At 46.7% G+C, this 19,932-nt stretch overlaps 1 protein-coding gene across 1 annotated transcript; it reads right to left on the reverse strand.

The window, feature by feature from the left end:
* Positions 1-7,330: 7,330 nt before the first annotated feature.
* CLDN16 (claudin 16) lies at positions 7,331-14,481 on the reverse strand. The gene is made up of 5 exons (XM_049802844.1): positions 14,362-14,481; positions 9,543-9,645; positions 9,119-9,283; positions 7,846-8,037; positions 7,331-7,503 (listed from the first exon to the last, which is right to left on the reverse strand). Exons 1-5 carry the CDS (start codon positions 14,473-14,475, stop codon positions 7,364-7,366), a joined length of 714 nt encoding a protein of 237 aa, XP_049658801.1. The 5' UTR covers positions 14,476-14,481; the 3' UTR covers positions 7,331-7,363.
* Between the last annotated feature and the right edge of the window lie 5,451 nt (positions 14,482-19,932).

The raw sequence follows: 19,932 nt of genomic DNA on the forward strand, positions 1-19,932 counted from the left end.
GGTTAGGTATTTGGTGCTTAGCTACAGAAATTTATCAGGATAAAGAATGCCATTTTCTTTGAGGTGACCGCTGCAGGCAGGATGGGAAGAGACTTCAAGAAGACTGCCTTATACCCAAGCAGGATCAGCTCTACCTAAGCCATTCCTAGGAGGTATTAGCCTGCCTAGTTCTCAAATTACAGAGGAAAGATGCCGAATTTCCCCCTTAGCTGGATTCCAGATGAAAGCAAAGATTTCCTTTGTCATGGGCAGGTCACTGAAGACTGGGTTTGGCCTGCCTGACCTCTCTGCCTCTGGTCTCTCAATGGTGAGGTCTGGGGCCTGCAATCAGACCCCCGCTTGGTGCGGAAGGTAAATGTCACACCTAGTACTGTGCATCGTGTGCCATGGGAGCCACGAGCTGGCAGTGCAAGTGGGCAGCCGTGTCCATTCTAGCTACCCCAAAAGATTAATGGAAGCCCACAGCCTGCCTCATGGAACAGCTCCCCACCTGTAGAGTGGGGTTAATACCAGTTCTCCCGCTCAGGAAGGAAACTGGGAAGATAAATCCACTAAAGGTTATGAAGTGCTCACATATTCTCATAATGAGGCTATATAAGTACCTTTGCTAGATAAAGAATTATAGCATATTTCGAGAGACAAATTCTCTGCCAGCACCACCACAAATTATCTCCATAAAATCTTATTTTAGAAGCAGCTTTAATGTTTGACTCTTGTGTGAAAGGAAATAAATGTTACTGTAGCAAAATGAATGTTTGTGCCAGCAGGCTAAAATATTACAGGGTTTATTAATAAGGAAAATTAGCAAGTACGGACTCAGTCAGCAGAGAAGCCGAGCAATTCCTGAGTGTCCTTTCGCTGGCTGAACTTAGTAAGAATCGCAGGTAATCAGCACCTCAGGATCAGACCTTTTATATACATAACTGCTTCCACTACTCAAGCCCTTCAATTTATGCCCTGAAGCATGAGATTTGATTATGTTTGTCACTTCAGCTTGCGTAGCATGCTACTGGGCATTAAATCAGCCATCACTTCTTTCCCACCTACACGCTGCATTTGCTTCAGTGACCCCTTCATGGAAGTGAACTCCGCAGGTTGTGTGCATTATATGCTGCATAAAACATTACCGTCTCCCGCTTATTAATTGCTTGGCTCTAAATAAATTGCTGCCTTTAATTTCATTGAATGTCACCTTCTAATCAGGTGGCTGGAGAGGCTAACAAGCAAGGACTGCTCTGGTTTCAATGCCTCCATCACCCTGCATCCCTCTTTCACAAGGCCCGGTAAGCAGCACTCATTACAGGGGTTGGGGAAGAAGTGAATCCTTCTCCAGCCACCCAACAGAGGGCAAGCGAGGCTTTCAGCAACGCACCCAGGAGGCTGCTGCTCTTGCAGAAACATTCGTGGGAGCACGTTTGTCTTTCTGTGCGACTAGTGTGCATTCAAGCGCGTTCAGTTTCATGTTCGGGGTGCTTTAATTATTCACAAAAGGAATTCCAAATTATTCCATCAAAATTGCGTTGAGTGGCTTATAGTAAAGCAAGCTACTGGCCGTCACAAAATTAGGCTCCAGCTGGAGTCACCAGCGCGGGAGAATCTGTGCGCTGTGGTAGTTGTGCAACGTGGCAGGAGCCTTAGGCACTTCCAAAAACTGCAGAAGATCACGACCCATCTGCAAAAAGAGTTCGTGTAGGGTTGCCTGAGAGGGGGTATAAACTGACTTAGCTGCTGGCTTGGGATGGGGAAGGGGAGTACCCTGAGAGGGGGCTCAGTGGGGCTCCGTGGGCTCTGCCCTGGTCCTTGGCTTCCTGATCATTAAAATGGAGAAAGGGATGGGTTCCTTCCTTCTGCAAATGTATTTGGAATGGCACCACTGACCTACCGTTGCCTACGAAAGCTGCTTCTCCCAGCCTGCCCCCTTACTCCCAGATGCTCCAGCAGAATAGGCAACGTTTCTCCAGACCCGTGTTCCATTCTTACAAAAGCAGAGATTTTGCTTACTATCTTATGCTTTTGTAAGCACTCAGCACTTAATGAGGGCAGTTAATGCAGTTTGGCTGACGTTTCCAGAGTTATAAGGAAAATGAGCCATTTCTCTATAATTCATCACCTTAGGAAGAGGGTCCACTTTGGAAAAGCACTTTTTCTGCTGTGACCCTCTGGCTGCCACTCATCCTCTGGCTTATACTTCCTGCTGACTTTGAGAAGAAATGGCAAACTTCTCTAGAAAAACCCAGAAAACACTTCAAGGCAGATGTATTTGTGGGGGAACTTGCTGTCAGTAAGCCCTGAGAGGGGGAAATGGGAGCAGGGCAGAGGAGCTAATTGCTTGGTGACCATATGGAAGCAAAAGACGATGGGAAGGTGGAGAGGCACATGGCTAGACTTTCACCTCCACCTGTCAAGAGCTGAATAATAAAGTCATAAACTGGCTCTCAGGCAAAACAGAGCAAAACCAAAGGCAGCTGACTCATAACAAGGAGTCAGCGAGGGCTGCCAGGAGGGTTGCACATGAAAGATGTGAAAATAATATAAATGCTCATTAATTTTTTTTATTTTTTTTTTTTATTATTATTGTCATCTGAAGACTGGATTATGGGCTAAAGGCTTTTGTGTAAGGAGGAAGAGGATGGGGCCGGGGACAGATGCTCGCTCTCTTCGGGTCACTAGATGGCACAAGTCTGGCTCTTTCCTTTCTCCCTCAAAGGCATCTTACAGCAGGGACCCAAGAGCTACCGGGAGAAAATTGTTCTCTGCTTCCTGTAACAGTGCTTGGACAGAGTATTTAGGTCATTAATCGCTTGTCACAATATTTACCAGATGCAGAAGAGCAAACTGTGGGAGTCCAGCTCCAGCTGAGAGAGAAAGCCTTGCTTTCTTGGTGGAATTTTACTTTTCTCTCTTGGAAAGTTTTTTAAATGACTATAAGTAGATATGTCTAAATTGGGGCTAACGTCTACAGCTGTCAAAGGGCTGTTGCTGTAGGCATGCACTGGGGTCTGAGGTCTGTAGCTATCAGCAAAAGTCTGGGCAGCTTCTGAAATCACATCCCACTTTCCCAAGGGCTAGTCCTGTTTGTGCTGCTGCCTTTCGTGTGTCCTTGCAGGAGAGCAGTGATTTCCTTCACAGGAGTCACAGCAGGTCACCTGGCAAAGCACCTTTCTGGGCGAAACTTGGATGTGGGTTAGAGAAACACGACACTCAAAGGCAACTGCATTTATTATATCTCACTAATGTTACAATATGTAAGGAAAACAGAATTCTGAAGTAACATTCTTATCTGCTAAAAATAGTTGTTCAGATCTACTGAATTCACACCAAAATCACATTACAATGTGTGTGAAAAGGCAGGAAATACATATTGTGGGAAATATTCATGTAGCTGCAGTAGGAGATAGTCTACTTGACAAGGTCACTGTAAGAGTGGGTCCTAATTACAGCCGGAGTTATTAAGAGTCCTTATGAACACCGCTGATCGAGGTAGTGAGAGGACAAAATACTGCATGCAGAAAAGGACAGCCATTGCAGATGTCATTGTTTTATTCTCTCTCTCACTTGTGTATATCAAAATGGGAAATCAATACCTATCTGTAAGGCATGAAATCAACTTAGCAAAGAGCTTACCTACAAGATTTTGCAATTTTCCATAATCTGCAACCAGCCAGAGGCCTGGCAGACTACACTGAGCTGTATGCTGCCAGTGGAGAGGGCAATGGGGAGCCCCAGGTTCAAGGAGACACCACAAGGTGGGTACAGCAGGGAGGAAACCCAAGAATCTCAGCTTTCAGCTAAGTCCCTGACTCTGCCTATACCCTGGGAAATGAAGCAACAGGACTGAGATGCCCAAACATACAAAAATACTTCTTGGAAGTTAGTGAAAATCTGGAGAAACCTAAAAGGGTGTTGGCACTGAAGGATTATGTGTTGGGGCTCAGCTGGAAATTGCAATTGAGCAGAGAGCCCTGGTAAATCATCAATGGCCATCAGGAAGGCAAAGTCAGTCTATTGTCATTGCTAGCAGGCTGCTGCTGAATGGGATGTAGGTAGGTACTAAGGAAATACCCTAAGATCTGAGCTCATCTGCAACGTCTTTAGCCTTAGGGACTGGTTGCAATTTTGAAAGAAAAAAAAGTCCTGTGTGCTTTCTGGGAGATTTCTTACTAATGAATAAACAACCAAACTAAAATAGATCTGCATTGTGGCATGGTAATGAGCTAATGAGGAGTGAATATTGCAGTCATGAAATCAGAGTCAGAATTAAATCAAACAGTGAATTAACAATTAAATATTAACAAGTGATCAAAACATCAGATAGACTGTCAGCAGGATTTGAATAATGAAGCAATGCAGCATTGGACTGACTGTTACACAACATTAACCCAGCAAACCTAAGCATTGCTGTGACCTTTTCCTAGTCCTCTTGCACAGGAGATAGATCCTCAGAACGTATCATAGCGTGTGACTAGAACAGAAGCATGGTTAAAGAATTAACCCTTATTCTACATAGATACTGAAGAAGAGAAAGGCTCACAAATGTTTATGCAACATTCTTTGTATACATGTATATTTAAGGATGGTGCACCCTGAGTTAAGGTAGTATTTGGGGTATGCATGTGCCTTATTTGTGTACTCCCAGGAGGAGCGCAGGGCTGCAGGGACTAATGAGCCCAGTCTTCTATATTCACCCCTGACCAAGGCATACATGTGTAATCCCAAAGTGTCTGGTGAGTTGCTGCTTGGTGTGACCCACGTGTTGCGAGTCACAAAACACCTGCCAGCACCTTAAAACAAGATGAACTCCATTAGGACAAAGGCCCAGAAGTATCCACAACTACAGTTTACAGGAGAAAAAGAACAGGAGAAATCAGCAGTCTGAGATCTGCAATCACACCTGGCTAGCAGGCAATCCCAGACTATTCCTCCTCTGCTAAACAAGAAATAAATCTTCCAGCAAGACATAATCCTCATGCCTCAGAAAAAGCTACAGAAAACAGCAGCAAGAGGCTGGTGGTTGCCCCTGAGTGTTAGCAGTGAGGGCTAACGTGCTGGCTGCATTGGCTGGGAACGATTTGATTCAGGATCTTGGTCCAAGTATGATGTCTTTGCTCAGTACCTCCTCCCGAGAAACATCTGCACTGGGTGAGTCAGGCTAGGGCAGCCCGCGGCGTTAGGGCATCTCTCCTCCCGTGGGGAGGCTGAGGCAGCGTTGGCCTCCCTGGGGAGGAGCAGGGACGCACAGATCTGCCTCTGCAGCGGGTTTGCCCTCCCTCTCCTTCCAGGCGTATCCCTGAAGGAGCAGGGGAGCAGAGGCGCAGCCCAGAAACCAGACCCACAAATATCCCCCTAGCTTCCTTCCCCCAGCATGGCATACCAGCTCCAGGTCTTCTGCCTCAAAAACCCCACAGCAAATACATGTTTCTGACGTGACTGTGAAAAAGTTAAAAAAAAATAATTAAAAAAGCTCTGATGCAGCTTCCTGCAATAACAGGCAGAAATTCCTATCACCTCCAGATCTTTTTATGCATTCTTGGTGTAAGCCGTGAATTCATCACGTCGCTTATTAACTCTTGTATTCCTCATGTCCCAGGACTTTGTAAAAATGCCTCCATCACTTCCCCTACTGTGTTTACATCTGTTCAATACAGCTCATCTGTTGGCAATAAGTTGCTTTCAGTTTGGCTAATATAAATGTCTGCCAAGCAAAGCAGCACGAACTCTGCAGGCACAAAGCCTCCCTTGCCTGGGCAGCAGTGCTGCTGCGAGGGATCTTGCTGAGATGGTTGTGTTATGGATTGAGCCTTGTGGAGGTGCTTGAGCCTGTAGCAAAGCCATATGGACCTGCTGTTGTCCCGTCTGTCCCAGGGCCTGAGTGTTACTTGATTAGGAGCCACGTCAGGACTGGGTTATGTTTTTACCACTGCTGGTCAGTTCTGTGCTGCAGACCAAGATGCTGCTTCGAGGACAATCCATGAGAGGACTCGGCTCCTCATCCTCCATTCCAGGGGCTGTCAGAGGTACCCTCTGGGGACGCAGTCCACTCCATCCACAGCCATCCCGTCTCCCTCTGGCCCTCATAACAAAAGGTTTCACTTCATACTGCCTGGGGGTAGGAAGGGAGTTTCTCCATCCAGTTCCCCCACCAAGCGGTCACTGGAGGAAGCCTACCTCTGGTGGGGCCTCAGTACCTATGGGTGTGCACACCCTCCTGAGACTCCGCTGTCGTTTCTCTGCTCCTCCTGAGCAGGTATATCTCTGTGCTGAGAACATTTTCTCACTCTCTTGTGCCCATGATGGTACGATGTGGTGCCCATGGCAGAAAGGACTGGATTTGTGCAGTTCCTACGAACTCTAAGAAAACTACATCTCAGCTTTTCTTTCCTTGAATGGTATGGAAGAAGTTTCGCATCCATTCTTAGGGTACATGTTAAACCACACTGGGGTTTTTTTTCACCCACCCTAGTGAAGACATGGCTGGTGCTCTAGCTTCACCCAGCCTATGGCAGCTTGGATTGCAGCAGGGTATAGCAGTCCTGAATTGGATTTAAATATCTTTTGATAGAAAGGAACAATAGATTTTAGTATCATTTATCCTAGTTTCTAGCTGGTATAGATGTATTTTCATGCACAGGGTCAGATCTTGGTTTTTCACTCACTTTGTCTTTGACCAGGCAAAATTTTTACTAAGCAGAAAGAAGCTCGCAGTTTCCAGATCTCAGTGAGTCTAGAGCATCTGTAATGTACATTTTAACACTTACTGAGAAAGACTGTATTTTGCAGGGAAGAATGCACCTGAATTTGCAGTGTTTCCTCAGTGCAGAGGTTCATGGGCCAAAAAGAGGGCTAGGCATTTAACACAGCTCTTTATCTTCTGCTGAACTCTCCAGCTGCCTTTAAGAGGAGCAGACCCCCATGCTGGGTGCACAGGGTCCAGGTGCTGGCCAGAAGATCAGTCACTCTCTTCTCCTGTATTTTATGCTTTGTATGTTCTGTCAACACATTGCCAGACAGGGCATCTTACAGTTTGGGGGTCTTCATGTTGAACACTGGGGTCTGATCCAGGAGTGGCTGATTTAACTCACTTGTGCCGATAGTGTTGAGTCAAATGCTGAAAGAGTTTGTGTTGGTTATTTCAGTCAGTGCTTCTGCAAGCGGCCTCAGTACTCAAGATAACAGGAATCCCTAAAGCAAGATCTTCTCGGAGATTACTTTCTTGGGGGGGGGGGGGGGGGGGTTAAGCTCTCATAGTGCAAACATCCTTGAAATTTAACTTTGCATCTGTATCACAACCACAGGAACTTGGGTCTCTGTGCAATCCACAAATACAAATAGAAGTAGCGCTCTTTCTGGAGCACTCACCTCCTCCTCACACTCTTGTGTCCACTGCATACATTTTGGCAGTAGCTGTCTGAGAGGATGGCAAATGCACGTTTGTTACGATTGTCCCAGCTGAGGAATAGCCTTTCCTCAAGGAGTAAGCAGAGTGGAATCTTCCAGAGCTGGTCTCTGTGAGGCACAGGAAGAGAAATAGGATCTGCTAATGAATGCTTGGTGACATGCAGCTGCAAAGCCTCGAAATGCAGAGAAAGCAGCACTCCAAGATATGACATGATAACGCATTTTATGTCATACTTACACTTCAGCTCCCACCTGAACACCTTGATGTACTTTCTAGAGCTGCTGAAATAACACTATCCCCATTTTACCGCTGAAGATATTGCTACTGGGGATGAGCAACCATCCTGAAGAATGTCCCTGAAGGACTTTCCCCACCCTGTGTGCCTGTAGCAGGCCCTGAGCGATGGCTCTATCTCTGACCAGTGTTTCAGCCCTGCCACGGTTCCTCACCTCTGAAGAGATACATGCAGCAGGTGAGCAGGGCCCCAGATAAGAAACAGCCGAGTGACCCCGCCATGCCAAGCCAGCACGACCAGCCAAACTTGTACTGGATGCCGAGAAACACGTTGTGGAAGACCAGAGAGGACCGCTCCACGTAGACATCAACGGCGTACCACACCGAGCCGGTAATGCCTGGGAGACCTGCAGGACAGGAGGGAGGTGCCACACAGAGCTCCCAGATGGACCATGAGGGGATCACCGATATAAAATCTGGAGTTATAGCCTTTTGTCTGCTGGGTCAGCCTTTAGGATGGACAGGTTTTGACCCCTGTTTTGTCTCAGCCCAGTAACTTTGGCAGATTCACCCTGGTTCCTACTGATATCAGCTGGAGCGCTGTCAGGCAGAGGCTGTACCTCGCAGCTTGGCCCTCACGGACACCGTCAGCACTGGTTGGCAGCATTCAGGTTTCTGCAGTAAAAGGCGGAAAGCTTCTCCCTTCTCAGCTTGTTTATCAACTTGTAAAGTTGCTTCAAGAATTTAATTTTCTAATCTGTTCTGACTTTCAGAACTTTGTTTTTCAAACTTTGGGAGGTGAATGGAGGATGTGTAAAAGAACCTCTCAAAGTATTTTACATGTGCTCCCAGTGGCTGGGCTGAGTTATGTGTTAAATCTGCTTACACTGAAGCAGAGGTAGATATTCGATATTGGCATAAAGTCAAATGAAATTACTTGGTACCTAGTTGGCTGTCTACCTGGTTTTGGCATTTAAAATTCTCCCACTGGCTGTAACAGCAAAGCACCTCAGTCAGTTGGGTATTTATCACCTAGGAGGGACAGATTTGTTATTATCCTTTTATTAGAGACCAGCTGCAGAGATTTCGGGCTAAGTGACTTGCCCAAGGTCACACAATCTGTGGCAGAGCCAGGAACCAAACCAGGATGCCAGGACTTTCTAGTCCTTCAGCAATTCGGTCTCTTTGCCTTATCAACAACACTGACTTCTTCACAGTGAAACAGCAGTAAATCGAAGTCAGCCAACTCAGAGCCAAGTCACCTGGTCAATACGTGAAATGAAAGCAGATAAACTCAACTATGTGCTGTTAGGGGCAGGCAGTGAACAGAGGAAGCTATATTGCACAAATAAAGAAAATAAAGATCCTTCCCCCATGTTATCCCTCTAGAAAATCACCAAGTCCTCTCCTCAAAATAAAAGAAGGCTTTAAAACTTCCCCCCTTTGCTAAAGGGTGTCCTGCAGGATGGGGATGCAGCAGGGGAATACCTGCAATGAGCAACATAATTCCAGACACCAGGCAGATGCGGAGCTTGATGAGCGGCTCATCGGGAAGGAATTTCACACAGTCCAGTCCCAGGACAAGGAAGAGAAATCCAAATCCTGCCAGGATATCTGCTGTGATCATCATGGCTCGGGTCAGCACCAGCTTCACTGCAGGACAAAAGCAGATCATTCTAGTGCACAAGGAATGGAAGTGTGGGTGGGTAATGGGGTCAAATCCCATAGGAACATTTTTTTCTGGGCTGAAGCTTTCTCCAGCTTCCCCTGGGAGCAATACCTACTGAGAAAAGAAACATGGCTCTAATAGATATGTGCACCAAATTATCTGTCACTGAGGAGAACAGATGCTCTTTTTGTCTGCACTCAGGTGTCCCCACCACTTGTAGGAACACCTCTGACTCTTACATACCAGGGTGTTCGGCGAAGATGGAGTCATACTCATCGCAAGTTTGGATCCCGTCAAAAACGTTTGTCACACATTCCCACCACAGGCCACGGCATTTTGTACTCACCTGCAGGTTGAGAAGAGAAAGAAGACTGTAAGTTTATATATCCACCAACACATCGGATGGTCGGCTAGGCCCTTCAACAGAAATCCTGGTCCAGTTACATCGATGGCAAACTGGAATTGTTTAACTTGAAGAAGAAAAAAAGCAGCAGGATAGAGAAAAAGGGCAATGTTTTCTCTGTCCCTACTAATAATTTTAAATTAGAGCAGAAGAAATTCAGACTGGACATTAGGGAAAAAAAACCCTTCCTATTGGTAAAGATAAAAATTCTGAAGGAAATTTCTGGAGGAGCTGGGGGGTGGCTGACAGGAGAGATCTAAGAGCAGGTTTGATCACTCCTTGCCAAACGCTTGTCTAGGCTGAGCTGGGCAGGGCTATGGACCAGACGACCTGAGACCTGGCTGTCCGTGCTCCCCTTACACCATCCTCCTGCCAAGAAGAAGCAGCTCAGAGGGGAGTGTTACTGGTGGGGCAGGCGTTGCACCAGGAGCCGGACGCCCACAATGGGAGGTGGCCCCAGCGTGGTAGAGGAGTGCTTTGCTGCAGAGCGGAGGTGTGGATGTGAGCCCCTCTCCAGACGTGTGTAGAGGGCTGCCCCAAACTGACTCAGCCGTAAACACTGGCTGGAAAATGAGAGACAGCCGGCACGGATCCTGGCCCTGGGGCTCCCAGTACGCTGCCGGCTTTGGGACTATGCGTACCCGAGCCACACTCATCGCTGAGACATCCAGACTCGGCCAGACGTTGCAGTAGCATCGTGGCTAATGTCTCCGCTGTCCTGAAGCTGTAGATACCATTCCCAGCCCAGCCTTCCATAAATCACTTTAATATGGGAGGTATTTTCATTACCAATGCAAATATGGCAACAAGCACCTCTAAAACATTCCTGGAATTGCTCATACAAGGAGCAGAGTTAATGTTAGTGCAGCTTTGGACTCCAGCCTGTCCCGCTGCTGCCAGCGACACCCGCTGCAGTTAATGGAAGGAGAAACTCTCCCAGAGAATGGGTTTCATGCAGGTGAAGGGGACCGGGCTTGCTTGGATGATGCAATTCATTTTTCTTGCACTGTGTAAATCACAAAGCAGATAATAACACAGCTCAGCCACTTTAAATAAAGTCTCATTCAGGATGTATTGAAGTCCATAGCCCACTGCAATATTTTCTCCACAATACAGTGTCTGAGCCAAACTGCACGCCTTCTCTGAAAAATGACTCACTATTTCAGACTGGCAAAAAAAGATACTATTTATGTTTGAATGTAAACAATCTACACATTTTTGTTTCATGAAGATGAAAACTACTTACAATTTCTGAGAATTTCAGGGCAGGTTTAATGAAAAATATCCCCCCCCAAATGAGAAGCAGTGCTGGAAAAACATGATTTCATTGCTTCTGTGTTTTTCAAGAGAACAATGTTATGTAAAACAATTTGCCATGTTTATATTGGATGTAAGTTTTTGCTGTGGCCCTCTTAATCCAGCTGCAGCTCCTCTTCTATCTCAACTCACCACCGTTCAGGCTGTGCTTGAAATTAGCATATTGTTATTAAATTACATTGTGTTCCACTTGTATTATATCACCTCATGTTCCTCCCAAACCACCGTAGGCTTATTCATACTATTCTGTATTCAGCTAATACTCTCAGTTACTTCCTCGCTTGCTCGCATTAGTATTGTTTTTTAAATCTTACAAGCAGCTTCTTCATCTACATTATTTATGAAGAGACTAACAGGATTCCAGGCTTTGTCAGCCTCCAATGAAAACAGAGGTCTTAAGGTGCAACAGTTGTGATCATGGTCTAGCTCACGAAACAACCCCCTTCCCAGATTAGAAAAAACTTCATAAATGTTTTGTGTTTCTTGGGGTGTTTCAGTTGTCACCTGCTCCTGCTAGTGCTGAACACGGGCAGAAGCAGGGATCAGCCCATCTCTGTGCAGCACACGCACAGCCAGGGATACACGTCGCATTGCCTGGTGCAGGAGGGATGGGGACAGACGTCGCAGGGGGGACCTGTGGCTGTCTTGAGCCGCTGCTGAGCTATTCTGGTTTCTGTTATCCGCTTCTTAACCTCCTTGGCCATCCCTTGCTCCCCTCTGCTTTGTGCACCGTTTGTCCTTCTGGTTGTTAATCTGCTCCCAAACCACCCTTGGGCGGCTGCCCTTGCCCAGACAGCACAGACCCTCGGGCACACAGGAACTCGCTGCTGTAAATGGAAGATGGATCAGGGCTGGCTGGGGCATCATGTGGGGGCATGGATTTCTCCATCCCATGGCTGGGCCCATGCACCGTGTTGGTAGCACTAATTCCCCGTCCTCTGTTTCCCCCCCGTAGCAAATCTGCTCCAGGTTCCCTGGACACCCAGCCAAGGACTCCCCGAGAAGCTAAGCATCATGGCCAAACTCCTCATCTCCCACTTCGATTATGAAACACATTGCCACGACCTGCTTTCCCTAACACAAGTATGCATGTGAAACATAAACTGCATAATGACTGTAATATATATATAATTATATCCTATGCTTAATGTATCATTAATATTAAAATAATTCTAATACAAAAAAAATGACATAAGCACTTCCCCTTCTGGGGAAAGCACAGAAAACAAACAGGTGAGCTATGTTAGTCACAGTGTTTTACCGCACTGTAAAAAGATGCCAACATACAATGATTACAAGCCCAGAACGAGAGTAAAACAGGCAGCGTTTAACAGTAGTGGTAATATTTTTAATCCGCCTGCAACAGGGAGGGACTGTGTACACAATACAGTGCTTGTTGGGAAGCAGATTATGGTTTTTTTCCAGCACAAACTACTGCAAAAATTGACCCAGGCTTGTCTTGACGCTCACACGGAATGCACCAGCTTAAACCACTGTGTGTGTTGCCATAACTTGGTTGTTTCTGAAGGGGAGGCAAGGGGCTGCGAAAGCCAGGAGCTGGCTGGGGTCCCCGCGGCTGCTCCCACGCTCCCCGGCCTCTTTCTCCTGGGCTGCTCCTCTCCAGTGGGACCACAGCGAGGGCGTCCTCCTCCCCACATGCTGAGGGCCAGGGTCAGAGCCAGGCGACTTTCTACGCTGGAGGATTGGAGTTCCTTTCTCCTGAAGACAAAGTTGCCTGAATTACCCTTTTTCTAGCTGAAAACAGGAGTCACTGCAGAGTCCATGCCTTTCTGGCCGTGGATGGTTTACCTGCATTCTCCTATTTAGAGAGGCAGTAAGTCATTTGGGCCATTAAGGAGATCAGTCGGTCAGGTATTAAGGCTGGGGGCATTTTTCTCCATTATTTAGTATTCACACTCAGAGCAGGAATGTGAGAGTAGTGGCTGCTAATAACCAAACTGGGTGTTAATGGAGCACTTTGGGACAGCCCAGGGCAGGTACCTTTGTGCCAAGAAGACAAGGTTACACAGCCTCAGGGTAAAGGACTGGATCTTTCCTGGACCCACTTCGCTCAGGAGTTGGGTTTCCCTCTTCTGTTTTGCTTGGAAATGATGGCACAATCTGGGATCTATTTGGCTTTTCTGAGTATACTGATATCTTCAGCTGACTCCAGGTGATTTGCAGCTTCCTAAAATGAATCTAAAATATCTCCTAAATTAAGATGATAAACAAAGAGTGATATCCCAGTCAGTGGGTGCACGGGTGTTTTCCCCGAGAAATGGCTCACTGAACAGACACACTGACCATCAGCAACCTCACTGCATTGGATCTATGACCACCTCAGCATCTACAACCACCTTCCAGGGTGGGACTGGCAGTCAGTTCGATGGGATTTCTTGTGACATAGAGAAAAAAGGTATTTTTATTGTAATCACTGTCAGCCTTTTCTCAGATAATTCATCACTTGATGACGCAGCTAAACTTTGCATTGCAATCACTGAGTGCAGAGGAGCTCTTCTGGTTTCCCATGCATGGATAGCAGATAGAAAGTTTACTCCTGATATATTCAGCCAAGCTCTCTGTTTTGGAAGGTGTTTCACCTTCACTGCATAAAGTATCCAGTTTACCAGAGAGCAGATTCCCACACTATGGACCTGCAGCCCATAAATGTACAGAAAGTGCTGGCTGCTCTGGGAAGAAAAATACAAACTTGCAGTACTGAGTGCTGGAGAAATGGCAACAGTTTGGGGTCTGGAACCTCTGGGGCACAGCTTGCATGTGTGTGGCATTCTCCTACCTTGTTGTTTGCAGTTTACTTTTGCCAGTACCTTTCTCTAACATGAGAGTGCTAATGTCTGCGCAAGTTCAGAAAGATATTTTTGAGTGCTGGATCTAACTCTAGTCCCCATACTCCCCATAAATTTCTGCTAGCCCTATAGCTCAATGGCTGTTAAGAAAGACTGGCAGAGCACAGGTGTGCATGCTGGACTTTTTCACCAAGAAGTCTGACCTACAGAATTAGAAATATTTCCAATATATCCATGCAGGCTGGAGACACAGGATAGCAGTACTTAAGTTCATGCACATTTAAACCTAGAGCCTGTAGACCTTTCCTGAAATTAATAAGTGAGAGAAGAGTCTGGATAATAAAGTCTGGCAGAGAGAATTGCAGAAATACCACTTTTCCCCTGCTCTTGCCAGAGTCATTCATTTCATTTTCATCCACTTTCATCCAGCACAACAGGGAAAAAGTACATGATAGTGGAGCAATGATACCGGGAACCAACCTCTCTCCAGGACGCGGTTGCTTTGGAGATCAGGCTCTCCTCACCCTGATCTTACCTCCAGGGAATCATCAGCATTCACCATCCAGCAGTCTGTCCAGGTAGATGCTATCAAAAACCCAGTAGAGAAAAAAGCAAAGAAACAGCCCACATACTGGAGGAAAAACCTCATGCCAGCAGGTGATCAGCAAGTCCAGGTCAGTGAGAAAAACAGTGCCCAGCCCTTGATCTTAAAGATGGGGTAGGGGCAGAGCGTCAGTGTCCCAGGTCACCACTACCCTCTTCCAGTGGCCATAAACAGTAGAAGCTTTTCCCTTCTGCAAATGCCATCTGTTAGTGATGGCCACAGGAGCAATGTTCACCTGCAACGGAGGTGGGAGGAGGGTGAGAGTGCCCACGGGAGCTGCTGCAGCCAATCCGCCCTGCACAGTTAAAGCTCTTGTCATGCCCGGTTGAAGAGAAATGGGGTTGTGCAGAAGTGGCATGCAGATAACCGGAGTCCTGGACTTGCAAGGAAAGCAGGTACTGTTGCAGGTTTTGGCAAAGTAGAGATTAAAAAAAAAAGAATCAAAACTTGTTCTTCAGGGCAGAAGTTTTGAGCACTGCTAAGGGACACACAGAACAGCTTTCGTGCACACACATGTTTATTCATGCACATTGGTTCATGCCTTAGCACTAAACATTTATAAAATGAACTGATGTAGATCCCAGGCCCTTTGGTTACCCTGTTGGTCTCTGATGCACTGATGACCTAGTTCAGTGCAGGAATGTCACTGGGAAGGGAAAAAGGTAGCAATCATGGGCCTCCAGAGCCAACACCAACAACCTTCCCAACTCAGATATGGAGCTCTGTAACAGTGGAGCGGTTGCCCAGAGAGGCTGTAGATGCCCCATCCCTGCAAATATTCAAGGTCAGGTTGGACTGATCTAGTTGAAGATATCCCTGCTCATTGTAAGGGGGTTGGACTAGTCGACCTTTAAAGGTCCCTTCCAACCCAAACTATTATATGATTCTATGAGTCTACTCTCCATTTAAGCCAAACCCAGATACTTCTCATGCCCTGGACTCATGTGGGAATCTTGAACTTTTCAAGCCAGTGCCAGTTTGGGAGATTCTGTTTGGATGGATTTTGCCTGCCCACTTACTGCCATTGCAACCTTTCTGCTTTCCTGCAGGACTCCCTGGGTAAGCAGAAGTGATGCAGGCTGCTGGGGACAGGAGGATGGGGCCTCTGTAAGGTGGCTTCTTATTCAGTGCCTCCTCTCAGTGCCACGAAACCCAGAAGGGCTCCAGGGCACCTTCCAGGAGCAGGACTAGACGTTCCTCCCATCCCAAAGGCACAAATGCACAGAAACCCTCACATCCTCGATGTTCATTTTTGAAAAGAGAAGCCATAAAAGACTGGAGATCTGCCTTCAGTGTCCAAGTCTTCAAGACAGGGCTGAGGAGCAGATTCTCGCTCTGCTTTCAGCTCTGTTTACAATCTGCTTGCCCAAATTGATGGTGTCTGTCATCTCAGCTGTCACCTCCAGATGGAGCCAATCGGTACTTTTACAGAATTGCTCAAAGCTTGCTTTCCCTTCTCCAAGATTTCCCTCCAAATACAATAACAATAAGAAGTTTATTATTCTTACAATATATAACCCGCATAATTCCTGTCATAACCTCATAAGGCAGTTTTACCGTCAGAGTTAACAATCTTTTGCCTTGATCTCAGATCACTCTGCTCCTCAGAGGTCACATTGCAGATGTCCTCAGCACATGCTTTAGCAGACACTAGGTAGAGAACAAAAGTCCCAGGTCAAAAAGCCAGTGTCTGCAGGATTCTCTGCTGCTTTAGCTTTTCTGCTCTTTGTTTTCTAATTCCATTTGTAGAAGCTGACAAGTGAGGACTTTTCTTCTTCCTTCTCTGCCAGATGCATGTCTTGATACAGTTATATGGGTAGGATGCTTTCTGCTGTTTTCTGGCATCCAAGTGCCTATATAAGGCAAAACCACCCATGATCTTCACTTTATGGCTCTCTGTCACAAGGGCAGAGTTGTGTTTCCAACAGTTCTGACCCACGGAGACAGAGCATTGGCCATGCAGGTCCCATAAAGGGTAATGACTTTCATTAGCCACATAGATATAGATTGCATTGATATGGGACAGGTACTGATAATATGCATCATCTTCCCATGCTTGTCTTGCACTGTGTTAATTAATCTGTGGCTGTACCAGTTTTCAAAACAAGGTATCCTAGCCAATTGTTATTAGAAATAATTCAGAAAAAGTGGTGTGGTGAGCTCAGAAAAGGCCTGGAAAATCTGAGAGCGCCTTCCACAAACAGAAATAAGTCATTAGAGGCAGCAAGAGCAGAGTTTTACAGTAGCAGAGGATTAGCCAGGAAACATACTATAGCCGTATGGATCTCCCTGCCTTCTCATTCTGTCCTGCATCCAAATACAAGCCTCTTTCAGAGAGGATAAGCCCAGCTGGGGAGAATGTGGCCATTTTTCCTCATTTGGTACATGGTGAAAGTGTGCCAAATACAAGTATGATCAAGGTGGAAAGTGAAGAGCTCCCAGAGTAACAGCAGGCCTACAGTAATAGCCAGAGTGTTGTTTCTAAGGTTCTGTAATGGGTACATCATACTCTGTTCTTCCAGATTAGCACATTAGATGTCCACACATGTCAGCCCAAGGAGCAAACTCCACTAATGGATGAAGGCAGCATGTCCAGGTGCCAGTACTGCCTGTGCCTGGCTTCATCTCTCCATAACTGTCGTGGCAGTCCTGGCACGGTCTTGTTTATTTTTTGCATGCCCAGCAATTCTTGTTGCTGTCCCAGCTCCATTCCCTTCCCTGTGTTCACCCTCCCTGCAGGGCAGGGCAAGCTGGTGACCCTTCCTAGAGCAGGATGCCAGCGCTTCCCTGGCCATGAGTCACTGGAGGACGGGAAGTGGCTTCACACCAGCCATTTGCACCTAGCTCAGGGCTCAGGAGCATCCTGGCCTCAGCAGCAGAGCAGGTCAGGATCCTCCAGTTTTCCCTGGTGTAAGACTGCCCCACAGCATGCAGCACAATGGTTTGTGTTTTTCACCTGTCAGGCCAATTAAATATCTGGTCCTTCTTTAGGTCCATGCCTCCAAACAGTTCCATGGAACCTGCTGGCGTTACTGGAAAGAATACAATATTCTTATTCAGTAGAAACTGGCAAGGTACATATTTAATACTCTCTGTTTAAAACAAGTCAGCAATTTCATGAAGCAGTCTGTAGCAGTTTCTCATCATACTCTGCTTTCCTAGCTTAGCACGACAGATGTCCCCTCAGCTTCGGAAAACAGCTCTCCCAATATAACCTCCCAAGATGTCTTTGTATAGCCTAAAACCTGGCTGACGTGACTCAGTGTAGCTTTCAAATGGATTTGTAGGCTGTACTATATATTCTGACTGTATCTTATTCTCTTGGCTAACTTAACATTTACAGTATTTTGACACTAACAAAAGCATTAGGGTATCTTAATACTTAATTATCAGAGCTTGGCCTTGTAGGGCTCTTAAACTGTGTGGTATCAATGCAGCATAACTTCACTAATGTAACAGCCTTATCACCTTGTCTACACACACTCCCAGCGAAGAGACAAATGCACTACGGGTCGATTGCTTTTATTACTTATTAACACAAGGTGCTCTGTGCTCTCCATTAAAGCCAAGCCATTACTTTAGAAAGCGATAGAAACTACTGCCAGTCTTGGGAGGATCGTAGCTGGTTTTCATCCATCTACCTACGAAACCATTCTTGCAGCAACACCCCAATTGAGGTCGCAGTACAGTGAGCAGGGAAGGGTTGTGTCCTCCCTTTACTTCCACAGTGTCTAATATTTAGTGTAGCAGAGAGCCTTAAGCAAGAGGGAAGCTGTGATGCTGCGCATTAATGTATGAAATACGGACCTAACTGCAAGCAAGCAAGCAGTCAGTGGTGCGACTGTTTGCGTTCAGGGCCAGGGGCTTGTCCGACGGGCACGGCTCAGGAGCCAGAGGTGATGGAAAGCTTCAGGAGGGGGTTCCCTAAGAGCTCTTCTGCTGCTGTGGAAGACTCCATGGGCTTGTCTGCCCAACCCTTCCCACTCCTCGCTCCTGGTTGTACCCCCTCCTTTTTCCTGCTTCATACACCACCATCCATGGCCTCTAAGTGTCTTCATCTCCAGAGCAGTGCTTCTTGGACGCGAAATGCGTACACACGTGAATTACGGAGCAGTGTGTCGGCTGTAATGTACCACCTCAGCCGTGCTCATATGGTCACAAAACCCTGGGATTTAGCCTGGAGTTAGCTTGGTGACCCCAAGGAAAACAGTAAGACTTCTGAGCAGCCTGTGACTTTTCAAGCGGGCAATATATAGCGTTAAAAGAAAATAGGAAAGCACAGGCATTTTCTAGTAGATATGAGCTTAAAGGATCAGGAAGTAAAAACTCTGTGTGTGTGTGTGTGTGTGTGTTTATGGATACTATACACACAGGTATGATGCTTTCATACACTCCTTTAAAACAGTTTTTTCAATCACTCCAGTGCAATAAATAATAAAATAAGCATTTCAATACAGTCTTTTTGGGCTCTCAAAGTACCATGCAACTTCTCTTCAGAACAATAAATTCTGTTTTATAGCTGCCTATGAAATCCCACACCTGAGAAGCACATAATCTCAACAATGTATTACTAACCCCATTGTAGAGCTGGGGAAACGGAGGCACTGACTAAGTGCCTCAGATCGAGAGCGAGGAGTCACAGCCCTGCTCCTCTTTAACACCTGGGCAGCACTCTCTGCATGGGTGTGGTAAGATCCTTATCGGTGAAAACATGCGTGACCACTCGGGTTTCCTGAAAGCAGCCACCGAGAACACACAGTGCCGTCCCTGCATACCAGCTTCACGCAGGCGTGTATAGGCAGAGGAGCTGGGCAGTGTATTAGACACACCTTTTCTCGGCATGTCAGTAGTTCCAGTGAATAGCCCTGGTCCCCAAGCACCCCTGGGGCTGTTGATGCACTGCCACATCCCAACGGCGTCATCCTCATCCGAGCGTGTGTTTCCCAGCACGAGCCTGAACTTTCCCGTGCCCTGATGGAAAGGCGATAACATGCGAGTGAAGCACAAGGTCTGTGCCACTAATAGCAATCGTGAAGGAAGGGTGAATATTTAGCTCTTTCCACAGTACCAGAGAAAAACAAAGGAAGCAAGGTCCGTGGTGGAAGGGGTTTGCATTGTGTCTGTGCTCCGGCAGCTGTTTCTCAGAAACTTAACTCACCTTGGCCTAAGTGAGAGGGGCTGTCGTACGTGCACTTCATCCTGCAGGCTCACCTGGCTGAAATCCAGCCCCTCTTGTGACTCACTTCACAAGAAACATCCGCTTCAGACCCCTGTGCCCCTCGCTCCCGTTCACCAACCTTCTTATCGGAGAGTGATGAAAGACCCTCTAGGAGACTCATTGAGGGGGGATAAAAGTAACTACTGGGTTAGAAAGGCACGGTTTGGTAACAGGGTATTTGATCTGCTATAAAAAGGCAAGGAGGGCAAGAGCTGAGGCTCAGACAAAACAGTTGCTGCTGTGATTCACAGCCCATGAGCACGGGACAGTTTCGGGACCTGGGT

Source organism: Accipiter gentilis, chromosome 6, assembly GCF_929443795.1.
Source record: "Accipiter gentilis chromosome 6, bAccGen1.1, whole genome shotgun sequence".
In the NCBI taxonomy this organism is placed as follows: domain Eukaryota; kingdom Metazoa; phylum Chordata; class Aves; order Accipitriformes; family Accipitridae; genus Astur; species Astur gentilis.

Excerpts from the sequence above, each read along its gene's own strand:
- CLDN16 (XM_049802844.1), bottom strand. The coding sequence starts at position 14,475 with ATGAGGTTTTTCCTCCAGTATGTGGGCTGTTTCTTTGCTTTTTTCTCT. Across the intron at positions 9,284-9,542 it reads CATCTTCGCCGAACACCCTG|TGAAGCTGGTGCTGACCCGA; the intron begins GTATGTAAGAGT and ends TTTGTCCTGCAG. Across the intron at positions 8,038-9,118 it reads AATTATGTTGCTCATTGCAG|GTCTCCCAGGCATTACCGGC; the intron begins GTATTCCCCTGC and ends CCTGTCCTGCAG.